We start from the raw sequence: 21,753 nt of genomic DNA on the forward strand, positions 1-21,753 counted from the left end.
ATTATAATTGCTTGTAATTTCCTTCTGTAAAATCAGCATTGTAGCTATTCCATTACGTATTTAACTATACTCCTTCGAATACCACTTTTATCTGATTTCGTCGTATAAATTACCCTATTATATAAATATACTTTATCTTTTTCAGTTGACAACTATATAGTCTGGTGCTCACTTTTTAAGAACTTTTATCTTAAACCTTTATTTTTATTTTCTTTTATTACTTTTACTGAAACTTGCCAGTAACAATAGTTTTTGATGAACTAAGGGATCGGTAACGATACCCTTGGTTTAACAAAATAAATGATAAATAATAATTTGAAAATGGTTTTAAATATGAAAAGATGGTTGTAAGCAATAGCAACACGATTTTAAAATCTAGCATAATGAAAAATAAAGTTGAAGTTAAGATAGTCCACATTGTTACAATAGATTTTAAAGGCTAAATATCAAGCAATAATATACGTTTTATAATACTTTATAAATATGTTAAAAACACAAAACAAAACAAAAAAGAATGTACACTACTAAGATCTTTTTTTTCAATAAACAAAATATTAACAATCTTGTGAAGACCAGCCACAAATGGATTTATCATCATGGACCAATTGCCAGGAATCCCAATAATGTAAATCAAGTTTAACAGCAACGACACGGACAGTTTCATTACGACTCACTGTCTTGATACGAATATATCCTTCGTCATTATCATCATCATCGTCTTCGTCTTGATCGGGTTTCAAAACTTCGTCGTCTTGTTCCTTTTCCAATTGTGCTTGTTCTTCTGGTGTGCGTTGCACAGGAGGAATATAGCTGGGTCGACGGCGACGACTCATTTCCGCTTCATGAGAATGAACCACTTGCAAAAAGGAGTCGAGATCCTTGACAGGTTTGCCTTGCACTTCCACAATCCAGACACCTGGACGAAGTACGTTGGATGCAGGGGAGCCGTACAGTGTACAGGAGACGTACACACCAGCAGGCACATTCCGGACTTGTTCTAGCACAGCCTTATAAGGTCGTTGAATTAACGCACCTTGCCAACCAATCACGCGTGTAGTTTCAAAACCGCTGAATTCACTCATGGGTACGACTACATTCAGCTCTTTACCATCACGTAGGATCACCATATCCACCGTGTCCTGTAGATGCACAAGCATCATATGGGACATGCGAGTCACGAGCTTTCCATCCACGCTCAAAATGACATCGCCCACGTTCAAAACCTTGGCACAAGGACTACGCTCATCCAATATATTCAGCACATATAATAGCGTATGGCGTGTAGACCCACTTTCTTCAATTTTCTTGACCCAGACATCGCTGAGACCTAATGTACGAGCAGCTGCGATACGCATCGTCCAAAGCTCTGCATCCAATCCTTTAAATACCAACTTATCACTCTGTAAATACTTGTCCAAGGTAGGTTTGACCAGCGAAGATAGTAATCCGGACATGAATGAAATATCTTTTCCCTTTTCATTTTGGGATGAATAACTGACCCAGAGCGCCTGTACTTGACCCTGATCGTTGGTGATCAAACCACCTTGCGAGTTCAGTGAGTCGTCAATTTTTATACCTTCCACGTTCATGGCACGCCAGCGAGGCGGAGAACATTCTCTTGTACCAATATTGGAGACGCTTGAGACGGTGGTCTTTTTCATCACGACAGAATGATCATTTCCGATTCCGATAAAGTTGATTTCGTCACCTTGATTCAGTTCATCTGTATTGAACTCGAGTGGTTTGACAGGTGTTTCGCCAATTAAAGCAGGATCGTAAGTCAAGATGACATAATTGTAAAAAGGATGCAAGAAAAGTAAGCGACCTGGGATAATGATGGAATTGGCAAAGGTAATAAAGATATCACCAAGACCAATAGGGATTGTATCTCTATCACAAATGATCAAAGGTGGGTTTGTGGAGACAATAAACCCTGTACCGTAGAATTGTGTAGCCTTCATACCATCGACTAAATAAGGCAAATAAAAGTCAATGGCGACAAAGGAAGGCATCAGTTTTTGAGCCAAAGCCAAAGATGCATCCAAAGGAGGGAAAGATGCAGTGGATGGGGCATAAGGGATTTTTGCAGGTGGTGGAGGCATATCTGTGAAATCCCAGAGTCCGTTTGTATCATTACGGACAGCCAGTCTGAATTTATGCCAATGTCTGTCAACATGCATAATCATGACTTTATCCTTGTACGCTTTATGAAGCGCATAAAATCGCACAGGAACCCGTGCGCCATCAGCCAGACTTTTCATGGCCTCGATAAACGAGTCTAAATCAGGTGTGGGGATATTATTGACACTGACAATAATACTTTTTCTCCATGCACTGGCACTGGCTAACATATGACCCGAAGTAGCAACATAGACACCACTGGTAGGTTGAGAGTAGGATTTAGCCAACTGATAAGACAGTTCATGAACAACACCACCACCAATCTCAACAAATTTGTTGGGTGTAATCGAGTGTAAATCTTGGACAGTGACTTTGACATCCTGGACTTTCTTACCACGACTCACTGTGAGCGAAATTTCTTGGTCGACGGCGTCATCCAAGATAGCAAACAAGGCAATAAAATGAGGCACCATCTTGCCGTTGCAGCCAATGATGATATCACCAGGCACAAGAATGCCATCGGCAGGACCCTTGGGCAGTAAAGAACGAACAACCAACATACCCGTTTCTTCGGGAAATTTGTGACGTACTTTTTCCTCAATATGAGCCTTGAGACCAAGACGACGTACCTCGTTGTAAGGTAAATATTCGAATTCTGTTTGAAGAGTACCACGGGGAACGATAACGCCTTGTTGAATATAGGTTAAAGCGCGTTGAACACGATCCAGAGGCAAATAATAAGAGGAGGACGCGCGACTGGCACCACCGGCATTTAAAGCCACAGCATGACCATCTATATCCAAGACGGGACTACCAGAAGAACCACCACTAGTACCTGAAGCAGCCTGGAGATAAAACGTGTTGAAATCATTGTATTCACCTACACCATATTCAGGCGCTCTTCGATCCAATCTAGCTAAAGTACCAGCCAAGATACTTAATTTCTCACCTGCGTCGTTACTTTTTTTTTTTTTTTAGTATTACAGAAAATCATGCAAAATGTGTATTTTTTTTTTACCCAACAACACGAATATCAAGACCCACTTTTGCTCTTTCGGGAGAAAGTTTAATTTCTTTAAGTTCCATGAATTTAATGCGAGAAGGATCAAACTAAGAAGAGACGAGTTTTAGGCATGCCTTTCTTATTGGCGTCACTATGGCAATAACGATAACAACAAACCTTCATAAAGCCAAAGTCATGAACAGGATCACGATAGACAGGTAATAGGTCGACTTCCTCATAATTGGTCAAGACGGCTTGAGCTACAATAGGGGCGGGAGAGACAACATGTCTGTTTGTCAAGATGATTCCTCGTTCAGCATCCACAATGAAGCCCGTTGCCGTATAACCACCTGATATAACAAAATGTAAACAAAAAAAAAAAAAAAAAAAAAAAAAAACGCTAAAAAAAAATAGTGTGTTTTTTACCAGAGGTCTCTGTGTCGAAACTTCTTACATGACTTGCTTTAATGGAGACAATGGCCTTAATAGCAGTTTCTAAAGTGGGCTCCCATGATCTGGCTTTGAAGGGTACACTAGTTTGAGGTGCAGCCGTATAGTCGATAGGCAGACGAGGTGGGTTTAAAGTCCAGGCATATGTGCCTAAAGCCACCGATTTGGATCTGCCACGTAAAGTTTTACTATCTGCTGTTGGTTCATTTGTATCCAACGCCATCGTATTTAACTCTTGTGGTGGTTCGGATACTTCAAGTGGGTGTTGATAGCCGTCCATTTTGTTTATAAGAATAATAATAATAAAAAAAGAATGATTATAACTTTTTTTTTTTTTTTTTTTTTTTAAAGCAGAAGCGGGGATGAAACTTTTTTTTTCTCATAAAAACCCTTGGTATCTACCCTCTACCATAATATATATCACTATTAATTCATGCAACCAATAAAAAATGGTGTGTTTTGACGATCACCTTTTGTGAGAAAAGAGAGAGAGAGAGAGGAAAGAGCAAAAATAGATATGCATGACGAATGACGTACATATGTAGAAATTGATTGGGCAGTTTATTTTCTCTCAGTATGTGTGTTTTTATATATATATAAATGTGTGTAGTGCACCTAATCCTCTTCATTTGTTGTCTCCAGATTATTGGCATTTCTACCCAAACGGTGCACTCGCAAGTGTCGTCTCATATTACTCTGTACACTAAAATGTCTTCCACAACCAGGCTCCGTACAAACAAAAGGCTTTTCACCGGTGTGAGAATAGGTATGGATACGTAATGAGGAAGGTCTTGAAAACTTCTTGTGACAATAGGGACATACATACCGTCCAGAAGTATCGAGGTCTTGTTGATCAAAATTATGGATGGGAGGTGAAGAGGAAGGTATAAAAGATAATGTGGGTTCTTTGGGGCTATATGATTGTGCTCGAATGCTACTATTGGTTGGATTAGATGAGGATGATGTTGCTGGTGTAGGTGGACTCAGCATGAAGTCAACTGTGTTGGCTGACACAGCTCTTCGGTGAGTGGATGTACGATGATGCTGATGATGAGGAATGGGTGTATTTAATGGAGGTAGTGTAAATTCAGAGACAGATCGTCCATGACCTGATTTTTTTCTATGTGTAGTTGTCGTATTAAGGGTGGAAGACACTATTGGTGGTGGTGAATTATCATTGGGTATCATCCAACTAGGTGTCTTCTCTCCCGATGAAAAAGGTAGGCCTCTATAGGGTTCAACCCTATCTCTATCCTCTGGTGCTTGAAGTGATAGGCTCTGAAGGTCTACAGGAAGACTACTTACACTTCTCGTACTTCGATGTCCAAACTGTCTTTTCGGGGTCGCATTCACAACTACTTCCTCATAAGTACTGCTAGGACCTATTTCCTTTTTCTTTTAGTGTCTCTTTTTCTTTACGCTTCTTCTATCTTTCTTACCAGGTGCTTCTTGTAAAAGAAATTGAATAGATGGTAAACTGGGTTTACCCATTGACATTTTTGTATGAAAGGAGAAAGAAGAAGAAAAAAGAAAGGAAAAAAAGAAAAACGCTGTTTAAATTGAGTTTGAAAAAGATCGACACACTCTTTTTATGGGTCCCCCCCTTCCCCTCATAGCCCAATCGGATGCATCATCGGCAATCTATCACGGCATTACATTTTTATTGAGAAAAGTAATTCCAGCCTGGTGAGGCCAAAACGTAAATCTTATCTGACCGCCTCATAATCAATGAAGAGACTGGGTTGGTATAAACAAAGGATAATTCATTGCCCATATGTTCATCGGGCGCTCGCAAGATACCCAGCGGAAGTACGTCATGGTCCATCACCAGGTTTTCAAACAAAAATGAGAAGCACTTGTCAATCAACAAGGGTGGCATCACAACCAGCATGAGATGGCGGGAATGACTAAACAACTTGGATCGTACATGTGTACCACACATCAAGATATGCGCTGTGTCCTTGTCGTATAATGGCCCTGGCATACCACACAGTGCCTTGATGACAGAGACAATGTCAGGCTTATAATACGTTTGGCTCAGTAATACGTTGCTTAGCAACCCATCCACTACCACATTACCAGCCGCATACGCAGGTGTGTAGAACACATCCACCTCTTCTGCCACATCTTTTCCTTGTAACAAGTGCATAAACCGAATATTCGACTTTTCCACTATTTATCAATCTAGTTAATATCTCCTCTTGTTTATCACACACACCTTTCTTACCAAGGTTGACAATCCGAGAGGCGTCATGTGGCTTGTCTTTGAGTAATAAATCAAGCAAATGACTTGTCATGCTGTACAGCGTAAACAAATGGGGTCAATTGTCTTATTTACGTAGCAGTGCATCGATTCTTAGTTCTAACTTACATGGCTGGACTATCTGAGCTGCGTTGGTATTGGTCAAGACATTCTCTCTCACTATTTACAAGTGTTAACTTCTTATAGTTTCCTTTCCTTTCTGTTCCTCCATTTACCTCATGACAACAACTTGTTTGGCTCGCATGACACCTGCCTTGATGAGATCTTCTGGATGTTGACAATCACCCAGCATAAAATAAACCTTGGGGAACCGACTGACTCGTTCAAAGGTCTTGTCGGTAGGCAAGGATGTACACAAAAAAACGATATCTTGTAATTCATTGGGTTTTAACTGTGGTGATCTTAAGTTATAAATGAATTTAAAGATGTTGGACACTTTATGGTGCATACACACCAAAATATGTCCGTTCAAAAAATCAGTGGATTGAATCGTGAGTTCTTCCAATGTAGCAGGTGTTTCTAATAGGAAGCAAAGAGGGGAGCTTTCATCTTGGTCCGTATGATCCAATCCCAATTGACCTAGACGACTGATTAGTTTACGACTACCTGTCAATAACGCTAAACGGGGTGTAGGTAATCTTGCTAATGAGAAGATCTGACGAGGAATAGACCGGTTGGATTCATTTGACGTACTACGGCGTAATAATTTCGTGGGCGAAGGAGGACCAGAGGGATGTAAAGTTGTATTGGATTGTGCTTGTTGTAACTGTTGCAATGGAGCTGCCTCTTCTGTTTCTAATTGTTGTTGCTGTTGCTCCTGTAAGTTTTGCAACTTACTGCTATTTCGAATCGATTGTAATAGTTCGTTACGGAAAGAAGAAGACCGGGAAGCGGTGGGCATAGGAAAGTCAGGCTTGCTTTTGGAGGCATAATGACGACGTCTTGCCTTCATTATTTCAAGCTTGTTTCGCACAAAGGTATAATTTAAAGCATTGACATCATCTATTTCACGTGGGCTTTCACACATGTAGACACATAAATCATCTTCCTTGATGATATAGTTGCTTTCAGGATTAAGTAATATCTCACGATGTTCACAGTTGAGAAGTCGTGTCTTGACACCAAATAAAATCACTTGGCATTCAATATAGACAATCTATGATATGTTATTATCAATGTTGATTACGTAAAATTAAGGATTTATTTATTCTTACCCAGGCTGCTTCTTTAAAGGCTAATCCAATCAATGCAGCAGGAGGTTTATCCATGTAAATCTCGTTACACGAACCGTCGTCTAATAGGAATTAAAAAGAGAGAGATCAGCCTTATGCAGAATGCACAATTATGGATCAAAAATTTACCGTATTGAGCTTGCCACGATTCATGGTAAATATCCATGGGTCTTCTTTGATGCAACAGATTGGTCAACAGAGTGGAAGCACCACGGCAACGGCAGTTCATGGCCAAAAGGTACTGTTTAAACTCACGCACGCAAATGATTTCTTTTGCCATTTTTTGATAAATGGCGGTAGAAGGGGATAAATTATAGGTATAAATCTTGATATTGTGACTGACAGTGTAGCAATAAAGCGACCATAAACGCACTGTATTTCTTTCATCTTCCTTGTTTGGATCAACCGCATGTTGATCTACGTCGTTTTATAAGTAGTGAGTAATAACCAGATTTATTTTTATGCCAAGAAAACTTACCGGCAAGTGTAAAGATGGCGGTGGCTGATCTTGCTTGCTATTATGGTTTTTTTTTTTTAATTTAAATAATGCCATCACTTTGCATTTTTTATTTGATACTCACCACTCGTTTTAACGTTTGCTCATCCTATAAACCACGGTTAGAAAAAAAAACATAGCAAGAATAGTAATAAAAAAAAACATACTAGGACAGAACCATGGATAAATTGGATGCGATGTCCCCACATTGAATTTCTCTCTAAAAACTTGAGTTCTTCATTTGGTCTATTAATATCTAAAAATACCACATTTAAATGAGGTTCTGTATTTTCCTAAGGTTTTTTTTTTTTTGATAAATTAAATGACAACATTATGGCTCAAGTCCTTCATCTTACCGTGTTTAAAAATCCATCTAGAATCTCTGTAACTTGCTCAGGTCGAAACGAACCCACAAGTAAAATAAATGGCATGGAAGCTTCAGACACATAGCCTCCCCAATCTAAATCATGAGAGGGTTTAGTACAACTATTGTTATTGTAACTCAAAAAAAAAAAAAAAAAAATAAGCTCACCGTTTCTTTTGCGGAGTGTGTTCAAGACATCTGCAAGTAAACTAGGTAGTACTGCTAATGAAATGACAATTAAAAGCATCATGACCACTCTACTTCCCTCGGTATGGGGTGTAATATCTTGAAACCTGTTAGTATCTCCTTTCTTTTTTTTTGTTATGAGTTTAATCTACCTCCGTAACCCACAGTGGATAATGTGACCATGACGACGTACAAGGATTCTAGGATGGTATAATTGATGTCTCCGAATGTTACTTCACAATATTGAAACGCAGACATGCCGTTGTATAACAAGGCAATCAAGGTACCGACTAGATGGACCAATTTTGATTTCAGTGGATCCACAGGTTTTTCTAACAGAGAAACAGACAGATCTTAGAACAAGCTTAGTTTTGTTTATGACTAGATGATTACCTGTCATAAGTAGGTTGGTTTTGATCTTCATGACACTCTTAATCCGTAATAAAAGGACCCAACTTCTCAAGAAATAAGGTACTGCCAATAATAAAAAGAGGTTAATTAAGACATCATTTAACCAGAAAGATAGGGGAACTACCATAAAGGAACTGGCCATTTTCGATCCACATGGATATTAAAAACGGGTAAGTTGTGGCTATTTCAATGACGGATCTAAAACTAAACAAGACACTGAGAGGTCTACCTGTTAAAAAGATTCGCATAATAAAAGAACCGAAGTTCCAAACACTCAAGAGAGTACAACAAAACCTTGATATAGAAATTCCAAGTCAGTAAAGAATAATAATAATAATAAAAGGGCCATCATTATTGGAATAGTTACCAGAGATCATAGGATCTCCATTTAAACATCCAAGGAGGTGAGGCGTGAATATCGGCTTCTTGTTTCATTTCGACAAGATAGGCTAGACAGAGCAAGACATCCACCAGTAAATCCACATAGACCTGATAATATATGAATACAAGGTTTTGAATGTCATGAATGACACATGATCACTTACAAATAAAATGATGCTTTGGTTTGCAAATAAAACTCGTTTCGCTTCAGATACGTAAGCGTCATATTTAAACATATTTTTAAGCCTTGTAAAACTCGATAAAGTTGCATTTCCATTTCTAGATTTTCTCACTGTTATTATTTTCTTTGTGCCTAAATTTTCTTTGAGTATACCTTTCGTGGATACGAGCATCGCGATACTTTTCTCGAATTGTGCTCAAGTTAACCTTGTTTTTTCTAGGAACCCAATTCTTTTCAAGAGCTAAAGGGGAAGGCACATATTGCCTTACTTCTTCCGCACTAATAAGATAATAAAATAAAAAATAAAGTTTAACAAATCTTAAATCTTAAATTTTTGAAGTGTGTATGTGTAAAATATATACTTTGGGTCTAATTCGGGTATAATCAAGTCATTCAGAGGCATTTCTATAATATCGTCCTCTTCGTCTTCGTCTTCAGATTGTTTGGCACTTCGTACGATATGAGATAATGTACTGACTAGCTTAGGACGTGAAGGTTGGTGATGTTTCTGAAGCCTTTTTTTCTTTCTGTTGGCTACGCTGACAGAAGGCACTTCTTCACTGCTGTGGTCTGAACATTCAGACAGGAGTGAAGAGGTATTGGAAGACGCATGTGTGCCGTAATGACTGTCTCCTCCTTCTGTAGTTAATCGACTGTGTTCGTCTGGTTCTGGTACTCCTACTTGTTGTCTTAATTTACTTTCATTCGTCATGTTATAACGATATTAAGAAAGGTTTTCTTGTAAATAAATAATAAAATACAGGTGTAAAAAAGAGAGTGCAGGATAATTTTTTATTTTTTTTTTCCTCTCGGCGAACTTTATTTTTTGTGTGAGGGACTGTCAACAAGTAGGTCCGCGGGCTGTTAAAATTAAGTAGGTCTATTTTTCTTTGTGTGAGTGAATCCAACATTCCCTGCTCCACACTGATTTAAAATTATTTATACAGCTCTCCTTCATTTTAATAATTTTTCATTTTCTTGGTTTTTGTCTCTTTTTCCGGAAAGCACGATCCATTTTTATTGGACTCGCTTATCTGGCGTAACGTTGCACCTAAAAATCTAGGCCTCCTTTTTTCATATGTATTGTTGAAGCATCAGTTTTTGTTCATTAAAAGGATTTAAAACATCTGTTTTCGTTATCAGTAAATTAAATGAAAGAAAGGGAATGTAATAATCGCAAGGTTTTTTTTTAAATAATTTAAAACCATCTGAAATTTTTTCATTATCCCCATGTGCGAAAAGATGCATTGATTTCCTTTCTTAAAATGTCAAAATGCGGCACAAAAAATAAATTTACAAATAATAGTCGACGTCATTAGTCTCATCCCAAAAAAAAACAGAAAAAAAAAAAATATCACCCTCCCTTTTTTTTTTACTTCAGCAAAAATATAAAAAATGGCATCAACCATGTTATTACTGAAGTTACAGTCACTGGAAGTCGATAGACGTATCAAAGAACATGAGGCCATTTTAAATTCACTTGTACAGAAGCTCCCAAAAGGATTACCGCGTAAAGAGACTATACGGAAGCGGAGTGGTACCTCCACTATGCCCAATATATCAATACCATCAATACCACCTATCACGAGTGGTCCACTCAGTGCAGGATCTGTGGGTTGGACCAAAGACATAACAACATTCGCGCAACTTTGGGAAGAGTATTCAGTGGGTTACAACGGTAAACCCTCGATACAATCATTATATGCCAATGTACCACACTGGGTTCCTAGGGAGAAAAGAAGCTTCCATTATAGTCGTATGCATGCCATCAGATTGATCAACAACTGCGCAAGAGCACATAAAATATCCAAATAAATGCTGCTGCCAGGCTGGATATCAAGCGACAAAATTTAAACATGTCTATTGCAAAAGCGGGAAAGTATCCGGATAAATTTGCACCCTATAATAAACCATAATATCATATATTGCCTTTGGCTTGCAGATGCCTAATTTATTCTTCATTTTTCATTATAAACATACACACTAAAACGTGTTCATCCTTGTGATACATGATTGGTTTAGGTCATACCCGAAACATACCTTTTTTTGTATAAAAGGGTCGCGTGATATAAAAAGAGTCGATCTTTTATGTAACGCATGATCGTTTATAAACATCATCAATGACAAAATAAGTGTTTGTAATTTTTTGGCCTTTCCTTCTTTAAAATTTGATGTGTTCTTCATAAACATCAATTGATATGATCACATCTCATTTTACTACACTAAAACAAGCACCCTTATCACAGAACAAACTACAGCTAGCCGGTAAACGTACGAAATAGGAAGAATACAAAGTGTTCATGTGTTTATCACGGACCAGCAAAGAATTACTTAAAAGGATTGGTCCCAAACCAATTTTTCGTCTGCTTTATCATTATGCACATGAGAATATATTCATTGCGAGAAGAAAAATCACCACTTTTTGGTAAGGTTACCATACATACAATGGGTTTGGTACCAATTATAATCGATGTTTCACAAAAAGGGTCGCTACTGCTTTTGCTTTTTTAAACAATATGCTGACTCTTTATAAATGATAAAAAGATATGGTAGTACAAGGCAAAAGGCGTATAAAAATACTATCTATAAAAGAAAAAGTATTCTCAATGGCATACATTCAATTTTTTTTGTGCTGTCTCGCTTGATGATGACGTTGTCGGCATACTCGAAATAGGTGTTCTCCCTAAGCAGTTACCAAACCATGTAATGTCATTTTTATTGGCCTCATTGTTAGAAGCAATGATTTCAAACACTTCCTTAAAATTTTTGCAATATTCTCAAGTAGAGAAAAATGCAAGTAATACCGTAAGACCGGCCTGATTCACAAAGTTATAATAAACATACTTGGTAAGTCCTTCCAACTCAATTAAAATGCTTAGCTAATCAACAATGTAAATTGTTTTTGTGCGATGATCAAAGTGGATTTCCTGAGGTGAGCAGTCCAGCAAGTCTAATAAGATACGAGGTAATTTGTACAATCTTTCATTCATAAAGTCGGTATTAGGCTCATCTTCAATCTTTGGATATGTTTTGATAGCATTAGAAGACAAAGGAACACTATGATAAACAAAAATTGTTTTGCACTTGCGACGATATGTAGTGAACATCTTTTTACACTGAGAGTTACGCCTTTCAAAATTATTATGTGTAATACAATTAATATCTATTTTCAATAGTAGACATCCATTCTATCATGCACTATTTTTTGATTTATATGTAAATAATGCTACATGTGCAATATGTGTATTAATATACATCAATGTTGAAATCAAACGAAAAGCTAAAAAGGAATATCGATTTCAACATGGATTAAAAAATAAAATCCGAAAAGCAATTTCAGTGTGAGTAACTGCATGTATTGATTCTCACTTAATTCTCGAGTTTTTCTTTTTAATTTTTATAAAAATTGCTCTGTTATCGGTAAATCATCATATTTATCAGCTGCATGATTGATCAAGTCAATGTTAAAAATACTAGATCACCTAACTGTACGCCATGTCTATATTTTATTTATCATATTATTATATTCAAATAAGAAATAGCTATTATATATATAACGTACACTTTTATAATAAGTATACTTGCTGTTTTATCCTCACCCAAAGAGCCACATTCCGTTTACTCGTACCAACAAAATTCCTTGAGAAATAATTATTCAAAAGCAAGGGTAACACCATCCAAAATTTTCATAGCCTCTTCCTCCACGTTATATCAAGGCACTAAGTTTTCTTCGTTCAACATATTATACTTCCTAAAAGATAGCAGCTGCAAGTAATTATAAACTACATTTTACCTTGGAAGAAGAGGTGTTAACATGAAAAATATTTCGAATAAATATGGCTTGTCATAAATGGGGGATAATTTAATCGTTTCACGCCTTTTTGCGATTTTGTCAAATTAAATGGTACTAAGCGCGGTTATTGCTTATTTTGAAACCGTATCCGAGTTGTTTTCCACATCAAATTATAAAAACTCCAATGCAGCGACTAAATTGAGTATCGTGTTGAGGGTTTCCTAAAAGCAACAGACGTAAGTATGCATTGTTCGCTTTACCAGCGTTGCAACAGATCGCGTATCAGCCATGTTTAGATCAATTGGCTGTTGTCTAAAAAAGCTTCTTACAAACTAATCACATCCGCTAAATCTTTTTGAGCAGTCAAATGACCCAAAGTCTAAGAAAATCGCATGGAACTAGAATACTAAACTGTTCATAATATCGTAGGTTTAGTTCTATTTGCGCCAACGTACATAGAAAAGCCTCATACATTGAGACCTTCACTTGTTAGATAGACATTGTAGTAGCGAATGGTAGGTAAAAGTGATGAGTCGGATTCTTTTATTAACATTATATAGTATCCTTCTCAAATGTGCCTTTTTATTAATATGGGGCAAACATACAAAGCATTACTAATCTCAATTACAGCGTAAATCGCTCAATCTATTTTTGACTAAAACACAGAACGAGAGGACTTTTAATTTGCAAAGGGTCAACATATACATTTCAATCCTATTATCTGATCAAAATAAAAACGGAAGCTCGGCTTCCGTATGTAACCTTTTTATCTGATCGGAAAAAAAAAGAGAGCATAAGAATATACACAGGGCAACCTATAAAGAAGAGCGCATACCGCACGAGTCAACAAATGATGGTTACTCTAAAATTATCACCCGGATACCCATTGTTAAAGTGTTACCACAATTACCTAAAATTGATAAATATTAGAGTAGTTTGAGTAACCAGGCTTAAATGAACTCCTTCTCTTAAAATCTGATTAGGCGATTATTGGTTTTTAAACTGTAAGAATATCACAATTTTGTTGTCATGGAGACGGAAGATCTTTTTTTCACAACACACCTATGGAGTCTCCTTAACTTACATAGTAAGTTGCCCGAGCAAAACTAATAATTACGGAGTCATATGGGCCATATTCTAGTAAATTTTTTAGACATTCGCTTGGTAATACTTTAAAGCTGGTTGACAAACTCTTTGCAGTACCAAAATGCATCAATCTCGACAATTGCCAATTTAGCTGTCTTTGGTGTCCATTGTATTTGTGATAAGATCACGTTGACGAAGACAAGCCTATTTAATGCTAACAAGTGGAAAGTTGTTGAGTTGCGAAGCGCAACAATCCCTGTCACCTGGGATTCCAAGGTCGATTTGTTGTAAGTGAGTGACTTCCTTTTTTTTTTATCGGATCAAAATTAGAGTATACTTCTGTTTCGTATCTCTGTTTTTGGCTTTCGGAGCAAAGCATAGCAATACGCTACCTTTGCTATCGTTGAAATAATTGAGCAGCCTGTAAGCACTTTGTCGTGGAATGTTACAGCGTACTGCCGCTTTAGGTACAGTGGTACCTTCGTCTTGCATTATCTGTATGAACATGCGCACTTACTCGGGTGTGTACTTCTTGTACTTTTTGCTACCGTCGGAAGCGTACTAATTAAGACTAAAATCCTGTACCCGTTCTATTTCTCATTTTTCATTTACAAATGTTTGCATCCTAGTTCACCCGCATGCTTCTTTTTGACAGCTGCTTTTGAAACCAAAAAAAAAAGGACTCGTAATATGATGCGTGTTTTATCTGATCTTTAATATTAAATGTCCCCTTTATATTACCATTGATCTTTGTGAAAAAAGATCTTCCGTCTTCATTAAAACAAAATTGTGATACACGAGTCAGTATAAAAAACAATAATTGGTTTATTCGGACTTTAAGAGAAGGAGTTCATTTAAGCCTTGTTACTCAAACTACTCTAAAATCCTCTAAATGGATAAAAATTAATTTAACAAATGTAAAAATGATTAGGATGGAATAAAAAAAATAGGTAGTTATGATATGAATTATGAGTACAAGAGACAAAATATGGACGGTGATGCATCATACAAGAATTTTTTTTACTTCTTCGGGGTAGCACCGGATAATTCAATGGTTTCGTGAACTCCACCCCTCTCTTCGCTATCGATGGATGTCACGTCGGCGGAATCTTTGCCAACAATAACACCGTCGGTGGTTATAAATTGTTTGGCGTTTTCGAGAGCCACATCGCCATCCTCCTCCCACTCGCCGCGGTTAAGCTTTTCTACAGCTTCACGTTTTTCCTTCCAATTCATATAAACAAGGGAGAAGGCAATCATAATCCAATAAAGACAGTAACTGGTAATTGTACCGATAGTGGCAGTGTTATTCCAACCGAGAATGGCGTTGAAAATTTGATAGCCACCATTGCTAGCGGTGTTTTGTTCTGGGTCTCCCCAAGAGACGTGCCAAACAGCCGTTGTTACCTTGTAACCAATTACAGCGCCACTTTCTTCTGCAGCCTCACCGCCAATGACTTTGTTCCAAGCGTTCTGTTCAAGAAATCCAACTGCCTTTGACATTAAACCAGCAGCTACCAAATATAAGACAATTGTAGAAAATATGAAGAACCAGCGTAACTGGATCAGATTACCGCCGCGATAAATGATAAATCCAACAACAGCACCGCAAACGAATCCCATGATAACAGCAATGGGAATAGATTTGGCTGTAACATTCAATGAAACGCCACCAATAAACACCACAGCTTCAAGACCTTCTCTCAGGACCGTGATAAAAGGCAAGAAAAAGAAGGAATATTTTTGCATCCACGCCTTGAATCCGAGTCTTCCGTTTTTACTATTATGTTCCATAGTTTTAGCTAACTTGACTTTCCATTTTTCTTGCATTCTTTCAGTACGAAGCATAGCAAGGCCCATTACGGTGATCATAATAGTAGCAACGAGAGAAAACACACCTTCCCAGATGTATTCAGAATCACCCCACAGGTTACTGAGAACAGTGTACCAGACAGCAATAAAAGCAGCACCGATACAAACACAAATGAGTAAGCCCAATGCAGCGCCAACCCATACTTGCTTACGCAAACGTTTGTAGATTAAAGAATCAGTATCAAATACTTTTTTCAAGAATGATAGCAAAACAGAGACGATAATCGCAGCTTCACATGTCTCTCGAAAGATAATAAAGAAGATTGGAACATCAAATAAATCTTGTGACATGATTTACTGCACAAAGAGAGAAGAGAGTGAAATAAAAAAGAGAGAGAAAAAAGAAGAAGATCGAATTGATTGATTGAAATAAAGGAGATTGAAAAACTTTTTTTTTTGCCATGTATTTTCCCAAAGGAATACCAGACAATTGAGTCTAGATTTGGGCAATAAGGTAGGGGTAGATTGATTATCTACGTGGTGTTGTAGCAGCTTAGTATTGTTAAATGGTAAGAGTAGTGTGACAATACCCAGGCTCATCAACAATAGATAACAATGGTTCATATCAGATGCTCAAAAGAAAAGATAAAAAATCGCATGATAATATTTTACCAGGTACTTAAAGCATGGTTAATTATAAGATCCTTTTTGTTTATCAGATTTGATTTTCACATCAGTGAGACATTTCCCAAACAAATATTTCTATAATAGTATGATTTATTTATAATGTTCCAATGAAATCAATTGGGGGGTGAACGGAAGAAGTTTAAAGTACGAGAAAGGGGAACTCTGTGTAATTTTTTTTTTTTTGCCCCGGATCATTTTGAAAAGCGAAAATCTTTTCATCTCTCTTTTTTCTCTCAATCTTTCTTTTTTATTGTTTTTTTTTCACAAAAAAAAAAAAAAAGGAAAACAGATGCGTGTTGTCACTTTAGTAACAGGGTTACTATCTCTTAGTAGCATGATTCAAGCGGCTAGGGTTGTGTATGATATGAACATCACCTATGTCGATAACATCAACCCGGATAATTTGAAGCCACGTCAAGTCGTTGGCGTCAATGGCAAATGGCCGTAAGTCTGAATCATCAATTGAATACGGAAAAGGTAAACTTATCTTATTTTAGTATTCCAGCGGTTGAAGTGACTCTTGGTGATGTCTTGGTCATGAATGTTCATAACTCCCTGAATGAACCTACTGCGTTACACGCTCACGGTCAGTTTCAAAACGGAACAAATTGGATGGATGGTCCTGTCATGGTCACACAATGGTATTATCTATTTGTCCTGATTTAAATACCAAAACTTTAAATTAATTCAATTACCATTATAAAGTGCTATCCCACCAAATCACGACTTGCAATACGAATTTAACATTACTCAAACTGGCACTTTCTGGATCCACAGTCATTATATGGTTGGCTACCCTCTAATTTACTATGGTCGTTAAATAATACTAATATCGTTATTTAGGGTCAATACATGGATGGTCTTCGTTTCCCTTTAATTATTCATAACCCCGCAGAACCTTTCAAATATGACGAAGAGTTGACTGTTACTGTTTCTGGTAGAAAAGATAAGCCTTACATACCTAGATTGCATGATTAAAAGTTCCCCCCTTATTTTTTTAGACTGGTATCATGATCAAAGCTCCAATAACTTGCAAAAGTTCATGTCTGTTTACAATCCAACAGGCGCTGAACCAGTTCCAGGTATGAAATATGGTCGTGTAACATCGTCATAAAGTTTATGTGCTCAATTTTTTTCTTCTTTTAGAATCCGGTCTGATCAATGACAATGCCAATGTCACTTTTAACTTTGTGCCTGGAAAGATCTATCGTATTCATGTCATAAATATTTCTGGATTTGCTACTTTCTTTTACAGCATTGATGGCCATCAAATGGAAATTATTGAAGTGGATGGTGTAAGAATTTTGATACTTGCTTTGTAAAAAGAAAAAAGTAAAAGCTGACATGCTATATTTTTAGATCTACACAAAACCTCAATTGGTCGATAGTTTATATATGACTGCTGCTCAACGTTTTTCTGTCCTTGTTACTGCTAAAAATACCACTGATACCAATTTTTATATGCATGCTGATATGGATACCGTCATGTTTGATAGCCTCCCTGAAGGTTTAAACCCTAATATCACAGCCCCTATTTATTACAATTCTGATCACCAAAAGTTTGCCCCAAGCCAAGATGTTGGTGGTGATAGTACTTTTGATGATATGACCCTCGTTCCTCTCTATAATGCATCTTCTGTCGGATATGACCACCAAGTAAATCTTACTATCGATTTCCAAGTAACTACCGACGGTATGAATCGTGGAATGTTCAACGAATTGCCCTACTTGTCTCCTCTGGTGCCTTCTGTTAATACTATGTTTTCTATGGGTGCTGATGCTATGAATGTTGATGTATACGGCCCCCAAGCACAAGCTTTTATGCTCAAGCATTTGGATATGATTGAAGTTGTCTTGAATAATTTGGATGGTAATGCTCATCCTTTCCATCTCCACGGTCATGTATTCCAAATGGTGGGCCGTGGCGAAGGCGTGTACACTGGTAATACCTCTTCAGTCACTTGGTTGCTCGACAATCCTCCCCAACGTGATACCATTCGTGTGGATGGCGAAGGGTTTTCTATCATTCGATTCCGTGCAGACAACCCTGGTATCTGGATGTTTCATTGCCACATCGATTGGCATCTGGAATCTGGACTAGCAGCACTTTTTATTACAGCACCTGATGTAGCACAAGAACGCATGACTTTGCCTCAAGCATTTAAGGATATTTGTGAAGCTGGTGGAACCCCAAGTGTAGGTAATGCTGCGGGTAAAATGAGTCTTGATTTAAGTGGTGCACCCAATGGTGTCACATTGATTCCTGATGGTTTCACAGCAAAAGGAAAGGGAGCAATGGCTGCTTGTTGTATTTCCGCACTTATTGGCATGGCCGCTATTGTTTGGTATTCTTTGAATGATCCCCAAAGAAAAGTGCGTGATAGAATGGGTAGACCACCAAGCCGATAATTTTTTATTTTAATTTATATATCTTTTTTGTACCATCAATTCGCGTAATAACCCCATCATCATCAACTTTAAAAAAAAAGTTTCACTTTATATTAAATATAATGCCTCAACCCATTTAATCAAACAAACAAATTGAATGAATGTTCTTTTTTTCAAAATAAACGACTTTTGCATAAAACCCGAGAGTATTTTAAATACGATCAGTTTGTTTTTGAGGATATTTGTTACAATAACATTCCAACGTATGATAATCTATATTACTAAGATAATCATCTAATGTCTATAAATAACAGTTCTATGATGATCGAATCATTATAAATTGCGTTTACATGCAGTCGAAACAGGTTATCTTTTCCTAGTTCGGGAAATTCAGGTACACGGAAAAAATATAAAAATAAACAAAAAGATGTTTTTATACATTGGCTATTTTAATTTAATGTAGCTACACACTTTGATACGGGCCTCTTATATACCATAAATATCATGAATTTGATGAACAGAGCTGTCATAATTTGATAAAGAATTATAAATAATTTATGAGTGCGATTTATAAGAAATTTTATATGTTTCAGATAGAAAGTGACATGCTTTTATGGAGGACCCTGTGTATTAGGTAACATTTACACACACGCACACACACACACATACATACACGCCCAAATTTGTATTCCAGGGTTCTTGTACACAATTATTTTCCCACTATTTTAGATTACATAAACGTTTTGAGTGTTACTCCAGATTCAAATGATGAGTGCTAATTGTTTAAAGGAACCTAACTTGTTTAAATGTACAATTATCCACTTCTCTACTCCCTTACTATACTTGTATATCATAGGCTAGTCTTATACCATCCAAGTCAACAATAGTATGGTTTTAAAATGTTTAGATAAAACCAGTGAATATGAAGGGGCTCAGCTCATATTGCGGAAATATCTGCAAATGAATTGTGCCTGAATACAAGTAATTCGTTCCCACGTGTTCAAATCTAAATATACGAAGATTATCATTCATTTTACCATTAGCAAAAAATAAAATAAAATAAAAAATTAGGCCTTATACGTAAACAAAACGAATAAGCAAAGTAACACCAATTTATAAAAAGGGTTCAGGGTCCATCTGTTGCTTCAGGCGATACAAAATTACCGAAAACTGCCAACTAACTCGTGACAACTTGTCTAGACAAAAAAAAAAAAAAAAAAAAAAAAAAAAAAAACGTATATAATTGGGGTACATTATTTTTTCATAGTCCCTCATCTTTCTTTTCTATTTCTTTTCTTCCAACAATGACTATTTCAAAATCTATAGATATCTTGTTTAGTGACCTTGAGCACCAATTTTCAATCAAGAAAAAGAACCTGGACCCCATTGTGAAGGGTTTTATCAATGAATTAAACACAGGGTTAACTACTCCGTCTACCAAAATAGCTACGATGATTCCTTCTTTTGTTACAAAATTGCCCACTGGTAATGAAACAGGCACGTTTTTATCATTGGATATGGGAGGCACCAATCTTCGTATATCTGCTGTAGAATTAAAAGGGCAGGGACAAGTGCAAGTACTTGAATTGAAACGTGTCGCTTCCAAAGAGCTGAAAACGGGCGAAGGCTCCGTGTTTTTTGACTGGATAGCAGACGCCATGGAAGAGTTGGTGCATAAAAAGGCGAAACATCTTTTTGATACTGATCAACTTCAAGGCATAGAGCCATTAGCTCTGGGTATCTGTTGGAGCTTCCCCGTTCAGTAAGATACTCTTAAAACTAACTGATCAAAAATACTAATATATACATATTTTCAGTCAGACTTCTGTCAACCGTGGGACGATTTTAAGAATGGGCAAAGGGTTTACATTAAAAAATACAGAAGGCCGCGACCTGTCTGATATGTTACACGAGGCATTTGATCGCAAGGTATGAAAATGTATCCAAAAGATAAGACTGCAAAATTTACATATACTACAATAGGGATTAAATGTCAAAGTCAGCGCTATCTTGAATGATGCCGTAGGTACTTTGGTAGCACATGCTTATGTAAACCCAAGATCTCGCATCGGATTTATTTTTGCTACTGGAGTCAATGCTTCATACCCTGAAAAAATATCTGCAATGAAGGCGAAACTTGAACCCGAGTATTATCAAAACCAGGATGCCGATACAGAAATGATTCTAAATACGGAGATTGATATATTTGGAAGTGAGACTTACTTACCCTTAACTTCCTACGATCTAGCTCTGGATGCTGCACACAATCAACCCAAGTTTCAGTTATACGAGAAGATGTTATCTGGTGCTTATCTCGGTGAGCTTACTAGACTGATTGCTTTAAACTTTATTGAGTCAGGAGGATTGTTCGAAGGTGTTATTCCTGAAGGATTTGAAGAACCATACTCGTTTCCTACAATGTACATGAGTGCACTAGAAAAGTATGATACAGCTTCTATTGCCCAAATCAAACATATATTAACTGTCTAGTTTTTTATTCTAGTGATATCAGTGTTAATAAGGAGGAGAGTTTCAAGATTCTTTCAAACTATCAAACAGTACAGCCTCCTACATATTCCGATATTGTCATACTAACACGTATATGTCGAATCGTCTCCACTCGTAGTGCAGCTTTAGCTTGTGCCTCAATTGCCGCAATGATTGAAAAGCAAGGTCTAGATAAAAATGAAGACGGCAGTGATATTGTTATTGGTATCAATGGTTCAACATATGAGTTTTACCCTTATATGTCCGATAGAATTCATAATTCTCTGCTTGAATGGTTTGGCCCTGATGTTTCAGACAGAATTAAATTGGAAGTAGCCAAAGATGGTGGTAGCATTGGCGGTGCCTTGATTGCTATGTTATGTAGCATATAAAATTTAATCACATATTTCAC

The 21,753-nt window shown here is 37.1% G+C and overlaps 11 protein-coding genes across 11 annotated transcripts; 4 read left to right on the plus strand and 7 right to left on the minus strand.

Moving 5' to 3' along the window:
• Positions 1–554: 554 nt before the first annotated feature.
• On the minus strand, positions 555–3,797 carry EV154DRAFT_427280 (trypsin-like cysteine/serine peptidase domain-containing protein; the record flags this gene model as incomplete). The annotated part of the gene is made up of 4 exons (XM_051596349.1): positions 555–3,081; positions 3,140–3,231; positions 3,302–3,474; positions 3,551–3,797. The coding sequence occupies 4 exons, from the start codon at positions 3,795–3,797 to the stop codon at positions 555–557; spliced, it is 3,039 nt and encodes a 1,012-aa protein (XP_051453940.1).
• Positions 3,798–3,943: 146 nt separating this feature from the next.
• Positions 3,944–5,127, minus strand: EV154DRAFT_14877 (uncharacterized protein). The gene is made up of 2 exons (XM_051594099.1): positions 5,014–5,127; positions 3,944–4,956 (listed from the first exon to the last, which is right to left on the minus strand). Exons 1-2 carry the CDS (start codon positions 5,069–5,071, stop codon positions 4,190–4,192), a joined length of 825 nt encoding a protein of 274 aa, XP_051453941.1. The 5' UTR covers positions 5,072–5,127; the 3' UTR covers positions 3,944–4,189.
• A 1-nt stretch (position 5,128) lies between these two features.
• Positions 5,129–7,728, minus strand: EV154DRAFT_15027 (calcium-activated BK potassium channel alpha subunit-domain-containing protein). Its single transcript, XM_051594104.1, has 7 exons — positions 7,548–7,728; positions 7,199–7,486; positions 7,052–7,131; positions 6,053–6,993; positions 5,946–5,996; positions 5,802–5,872; positions 5,129–5,746 (listed from the first exon to the last, which is right to left on the minus strand). Exons 2-7 carry the CDS (start codon positions 7,347–7,349, stop codon positions 5,235–5,237), a joined length of 1,806 nt encoding a protein of 601 aa, XP_051453942.1. The 5' UTR covers positions 7,350–7,486; positions 7,548–7,728; the 3' UTR covers positions 5,129–5,234.
• A 184-nt stretch (positions 7,729–7,912) lies between these two features.
• Positions 7,913–8,298, minus strand: EV154DRAFT_427234 (uncharacterized protein; the record flags this gene model as incomplete). The annotated part of the gene is made up of 2 exons (XM_051596346.1): positions 7,913–8,214; positions 8,268–8,298. 2 exons carry the CDS (start codon positions 8,296–8,298, stop codon positions 7,913–7,915), a joined length of 333 nt encoding a protein of 110 aa, XP_051453943.1.
• A 109-nt stretch (positions 8,299–8,407) lies between these two features.
• Positions 8,408–10,224, minus strand: EV154DRAFT_14933 (uncharacterized protein). The gene is made up of 8 exons (XM_051594102.1): positions 9,451–10,224; positions 9,242–9,367; positions 9,072–9,186; positions 8,894–9,015; positions 8,756–8,820; positions 8,651–8,679; positions 8,509–8,589; positions 8,408–8,447 (listed from the first exon to the last, which is right to left on the minus strand). Exons 1-7 carry the CDS (start codon positions 9,798–9,800, stop codon positions 8,575–8,577), a joined length of 822 nt encoding a protein of 273 aa, XP_051453944.1. The 5' UTR covers positions 9,801–10,224; the 3' UTR covers positions 8,408–8,447; positions 8,509–8,574.
• Positions 10,225–10,416: 192 nt separating this feature from the next.
• On the plus strand, positions 10,417–11,036 carry EV154DRAFT_554560 (uncharacterized protein). Its single transcript, XM_051605203.1, has one exon. The coding sequence runs from the start codon at positions 10,484–10,486 to the stop codon at positions 10,901–10,903; it is 420 nt and encodes a 139-aa protein (XP_051453945.1). The 5' UTR covers positions 10,417–10,483; the 3' UTR covers positions 10,904–11,036.
• Positions 11,037–13,830: 2,794 nt separating this feature from the next.
• Positions 13,831–14,487, minus strand: EV154DRAFT_520794 (uncharacterized protein). The gene has a single exon (XM_051602848.1). The coding sequence runs from the start codon at positions 14,472–14,474 to the stop codon at positions 14,280–14,282; it is 195 nt and encodes a 64-aa protein (XP_051453947.1). The 5' UTR covers positions 14,475–14,487; the 3' UTR covers positions 13,831–14,279.
• EV154DRAFT_520795 (uncharacterized protein) lies at positions 13,831–14,535 on the plus strand. The gene is made up of 3 exons (XM_051602849.1): positions 13,831–14,018; positions 14,085–14,364; positions 14,485–14,535. Exons 1-2 carry the CDS (start codon positions 14,007–14,009, stop codon positions 14,256–14,258), a joined length of 186 nt encoding a protein of 61 aa, XP_051453946.1. The 5' UTR covers positions 13,831–14,006; the 3' UTR covers positions 14,259–14,364; positions 14,485–14,535.
• Positions 14,536–14,680: 145 nt separating this feature from the next.
• EV154DRAFT_520799 (iron permease FTR1/Fip1/EfeU) lies at positions 14,681–16,264 on the minus strand. Its single transcript, XM_051602850.1, has one exon. It carries the CDS (start codon positions 16,128–16,130, stop codon positions 14,988–14,990), a length of 1,143 nt encoding a protein of 380 aa, XP_051453948.1. The 5' UTR covers positions 16,131–16,264; the 3' UTR covers positions 14,681–14,987.
• A 246-nt stretch (positions 16,265–16,510) lies between these two features.
• Positions 16,511–19,053, plus strand: EV154DRAFT_520803 (Cupredoxin). Its single transcript, XM_051602851.1, has 7 exons — positions 16,511–16,910; positions 16,964–17,107; positions 17,172–17,253; positions 17,310–17,403; positions 17,468–17,548; positions 17,613–17,761; positions 17,826–19,053. Exons 1-7 carry the CDS (start codon positions 16,756–16,758, stop codon positions 18,873–18,875), a joined length of 1,755 nt encoding a protein of 584 aa, XP_051453949.1. The 5' UTR covers positions 16,511–16,755; the 3' UTR covers positions 18,876–19,053.
• A 1,105-nt stretch (positions 19,054–20,158) lies between these two features.
• Positions 20,159–21,733, plus strand: EV154DRAFT_573803 (uncharacterized protein; the record flags this gene model as incomplete). The annotated part of the gene is made up of 4 exons (XM_051606407.1): positions 20,159–20,616; positions 20,672–20,783; positions 20,838–21,295; positions 21,358–21,733. The coding sequence occupies 4 exons, from the start codon at positions 20,159–20,161 to the stop codon at positions 21,731–21,733; spliced, it is 1,404 nt and encodes a 467-aa protein (XP_051453950.1).
• Between the last annotated feature and the right edge of the window lie 20 nt (positions 21,734–21,753).

Source organism: Mucor mucedo (genome assembly GCF_025094135.1).
Source record: "Mucor mucedo strain NRRL 3635 chromosome Unknown EV154scaffold_104, whole genome shotgun sequence".
Taxonomy (NCBI): Eukaryota; Fungi; Mucoromycota; class Mucoromycetes; order Mucorales; family Mucoraceae; genus Mucor; species Mucor mucedo.

What these genes read in the sequence shown, in the direction of transcription:
- EV154DRAFT_520803 (XM_051602851.1), top strand. Translation starts at nt 16,756, where the DNA reads ATGCGTGTTGTCACTTTAGTAACAGGGTTACTATCTCTTAGTAGCATG. An exon ending in GGCGTCAATGGCAAATGGCC is followed by an intron (nt 16,911 to 16,963) that starts GTAAGTCTGAAT and finishes ATCTTATTTTAG; the next exon opens with TATTCCAGCGGTTGAAGTGA. An exon ending in AAATTATTGAAGTGGATGGT is followed by an intron (nt 17,762 to 17,825) that starts GTAAGAATTTTG and finishes CTATATTTTTAG; the next exon opens with ATCTACACAAAACCTCAATT.
- EV154DRAFT_14933 (XM_051594102.1), bottom strand. Translation starts at nt 9,800, where the DNA reads ATGACGAATGAAAGTAAATTAAGACAACAAGTAGGAGTACCAGAACCA. An exon ending in ACCAAAGCATCATTTTATTT is followed by an intron (nt 9,016 to 9,071) that starts GTAAGTGATCAT and finishes ATATATTATCAG; the next exon opens with GTCTATGTGGATTTACTGGT. An exon ending in TGGAGATCCTATGATCTCTG is followed by an intron (nt 8,821 to 8,893) that starts GTAACTATTCCA and finishes TTCTATATCAAG; the next exon opens with GTTTTGTTGTACTCTCTTGA.
- EV154DRAFT_554560 (XM_051605203.1), top strand. Translation starts at nt 10,484, where the DNA reads ATGGCATCAACCATGTTATTACTGAAGTTACAGTCACTGGAAGTCGAT.
- EV154DRAFT_15027 (XM_051594104.1), bottom strand. Translation starts at nt 7,349, where the DNA reads ATGGCAAAAGAAATCATTTGCGTGCGTGAGTTTAAACAGTACCTTTTG. An exon ending in CCTTTAAAGAAGCAGCCTGG is followed by an intron (nt 6,994 to 7,051) that starts GTAAGAATAAAT and finishes AACATATCATAG; the next exon opens with ATTGTCTATATTGAATGCCA. An exon ending in CTCTCGGATTGTCAACCTTG is followed by an intron (nt 5,747 to 5,801) that starts GTAAGAAAGGTG and finishes ATTGATAAATAG; the next exon opens with TGGAAAAGTCGAATATTCGG.
- EV154DRAFT_520799 (XM_051602850.1), bottom strand. Translation starts at nt 16,130, where the DNA reads ATGTCACAAGATTTATTTGATGTTCCAATCTTCTTTATTATCTTTCGA.
- EV154DRAFT_14877 (XM_051594099.1), bottom strand. Translation starts at nt 5,071, where the DNA reads ATGTCAATGGGTAAACCCAGTTTACCATCTATTCAATTTCTTTTACAA. An exon ending in TCTTTTACAAGAAGCACCTG is followed by an intron (nt 4,957 to 5,013) that starts GTAAGAAAGATA and finishes AAAAGGAAATAG; the next exon opens with GTCCTAGCAGTACTTATGAG.
- EV154DRAFT_520794 (XM_051602848.1), bottom strand. Translation starts at nt 14,474, where the DNA reads ATGTTCATACAGATAATGCAAGACGAAGGTACCACTGTACCTAAAGCG.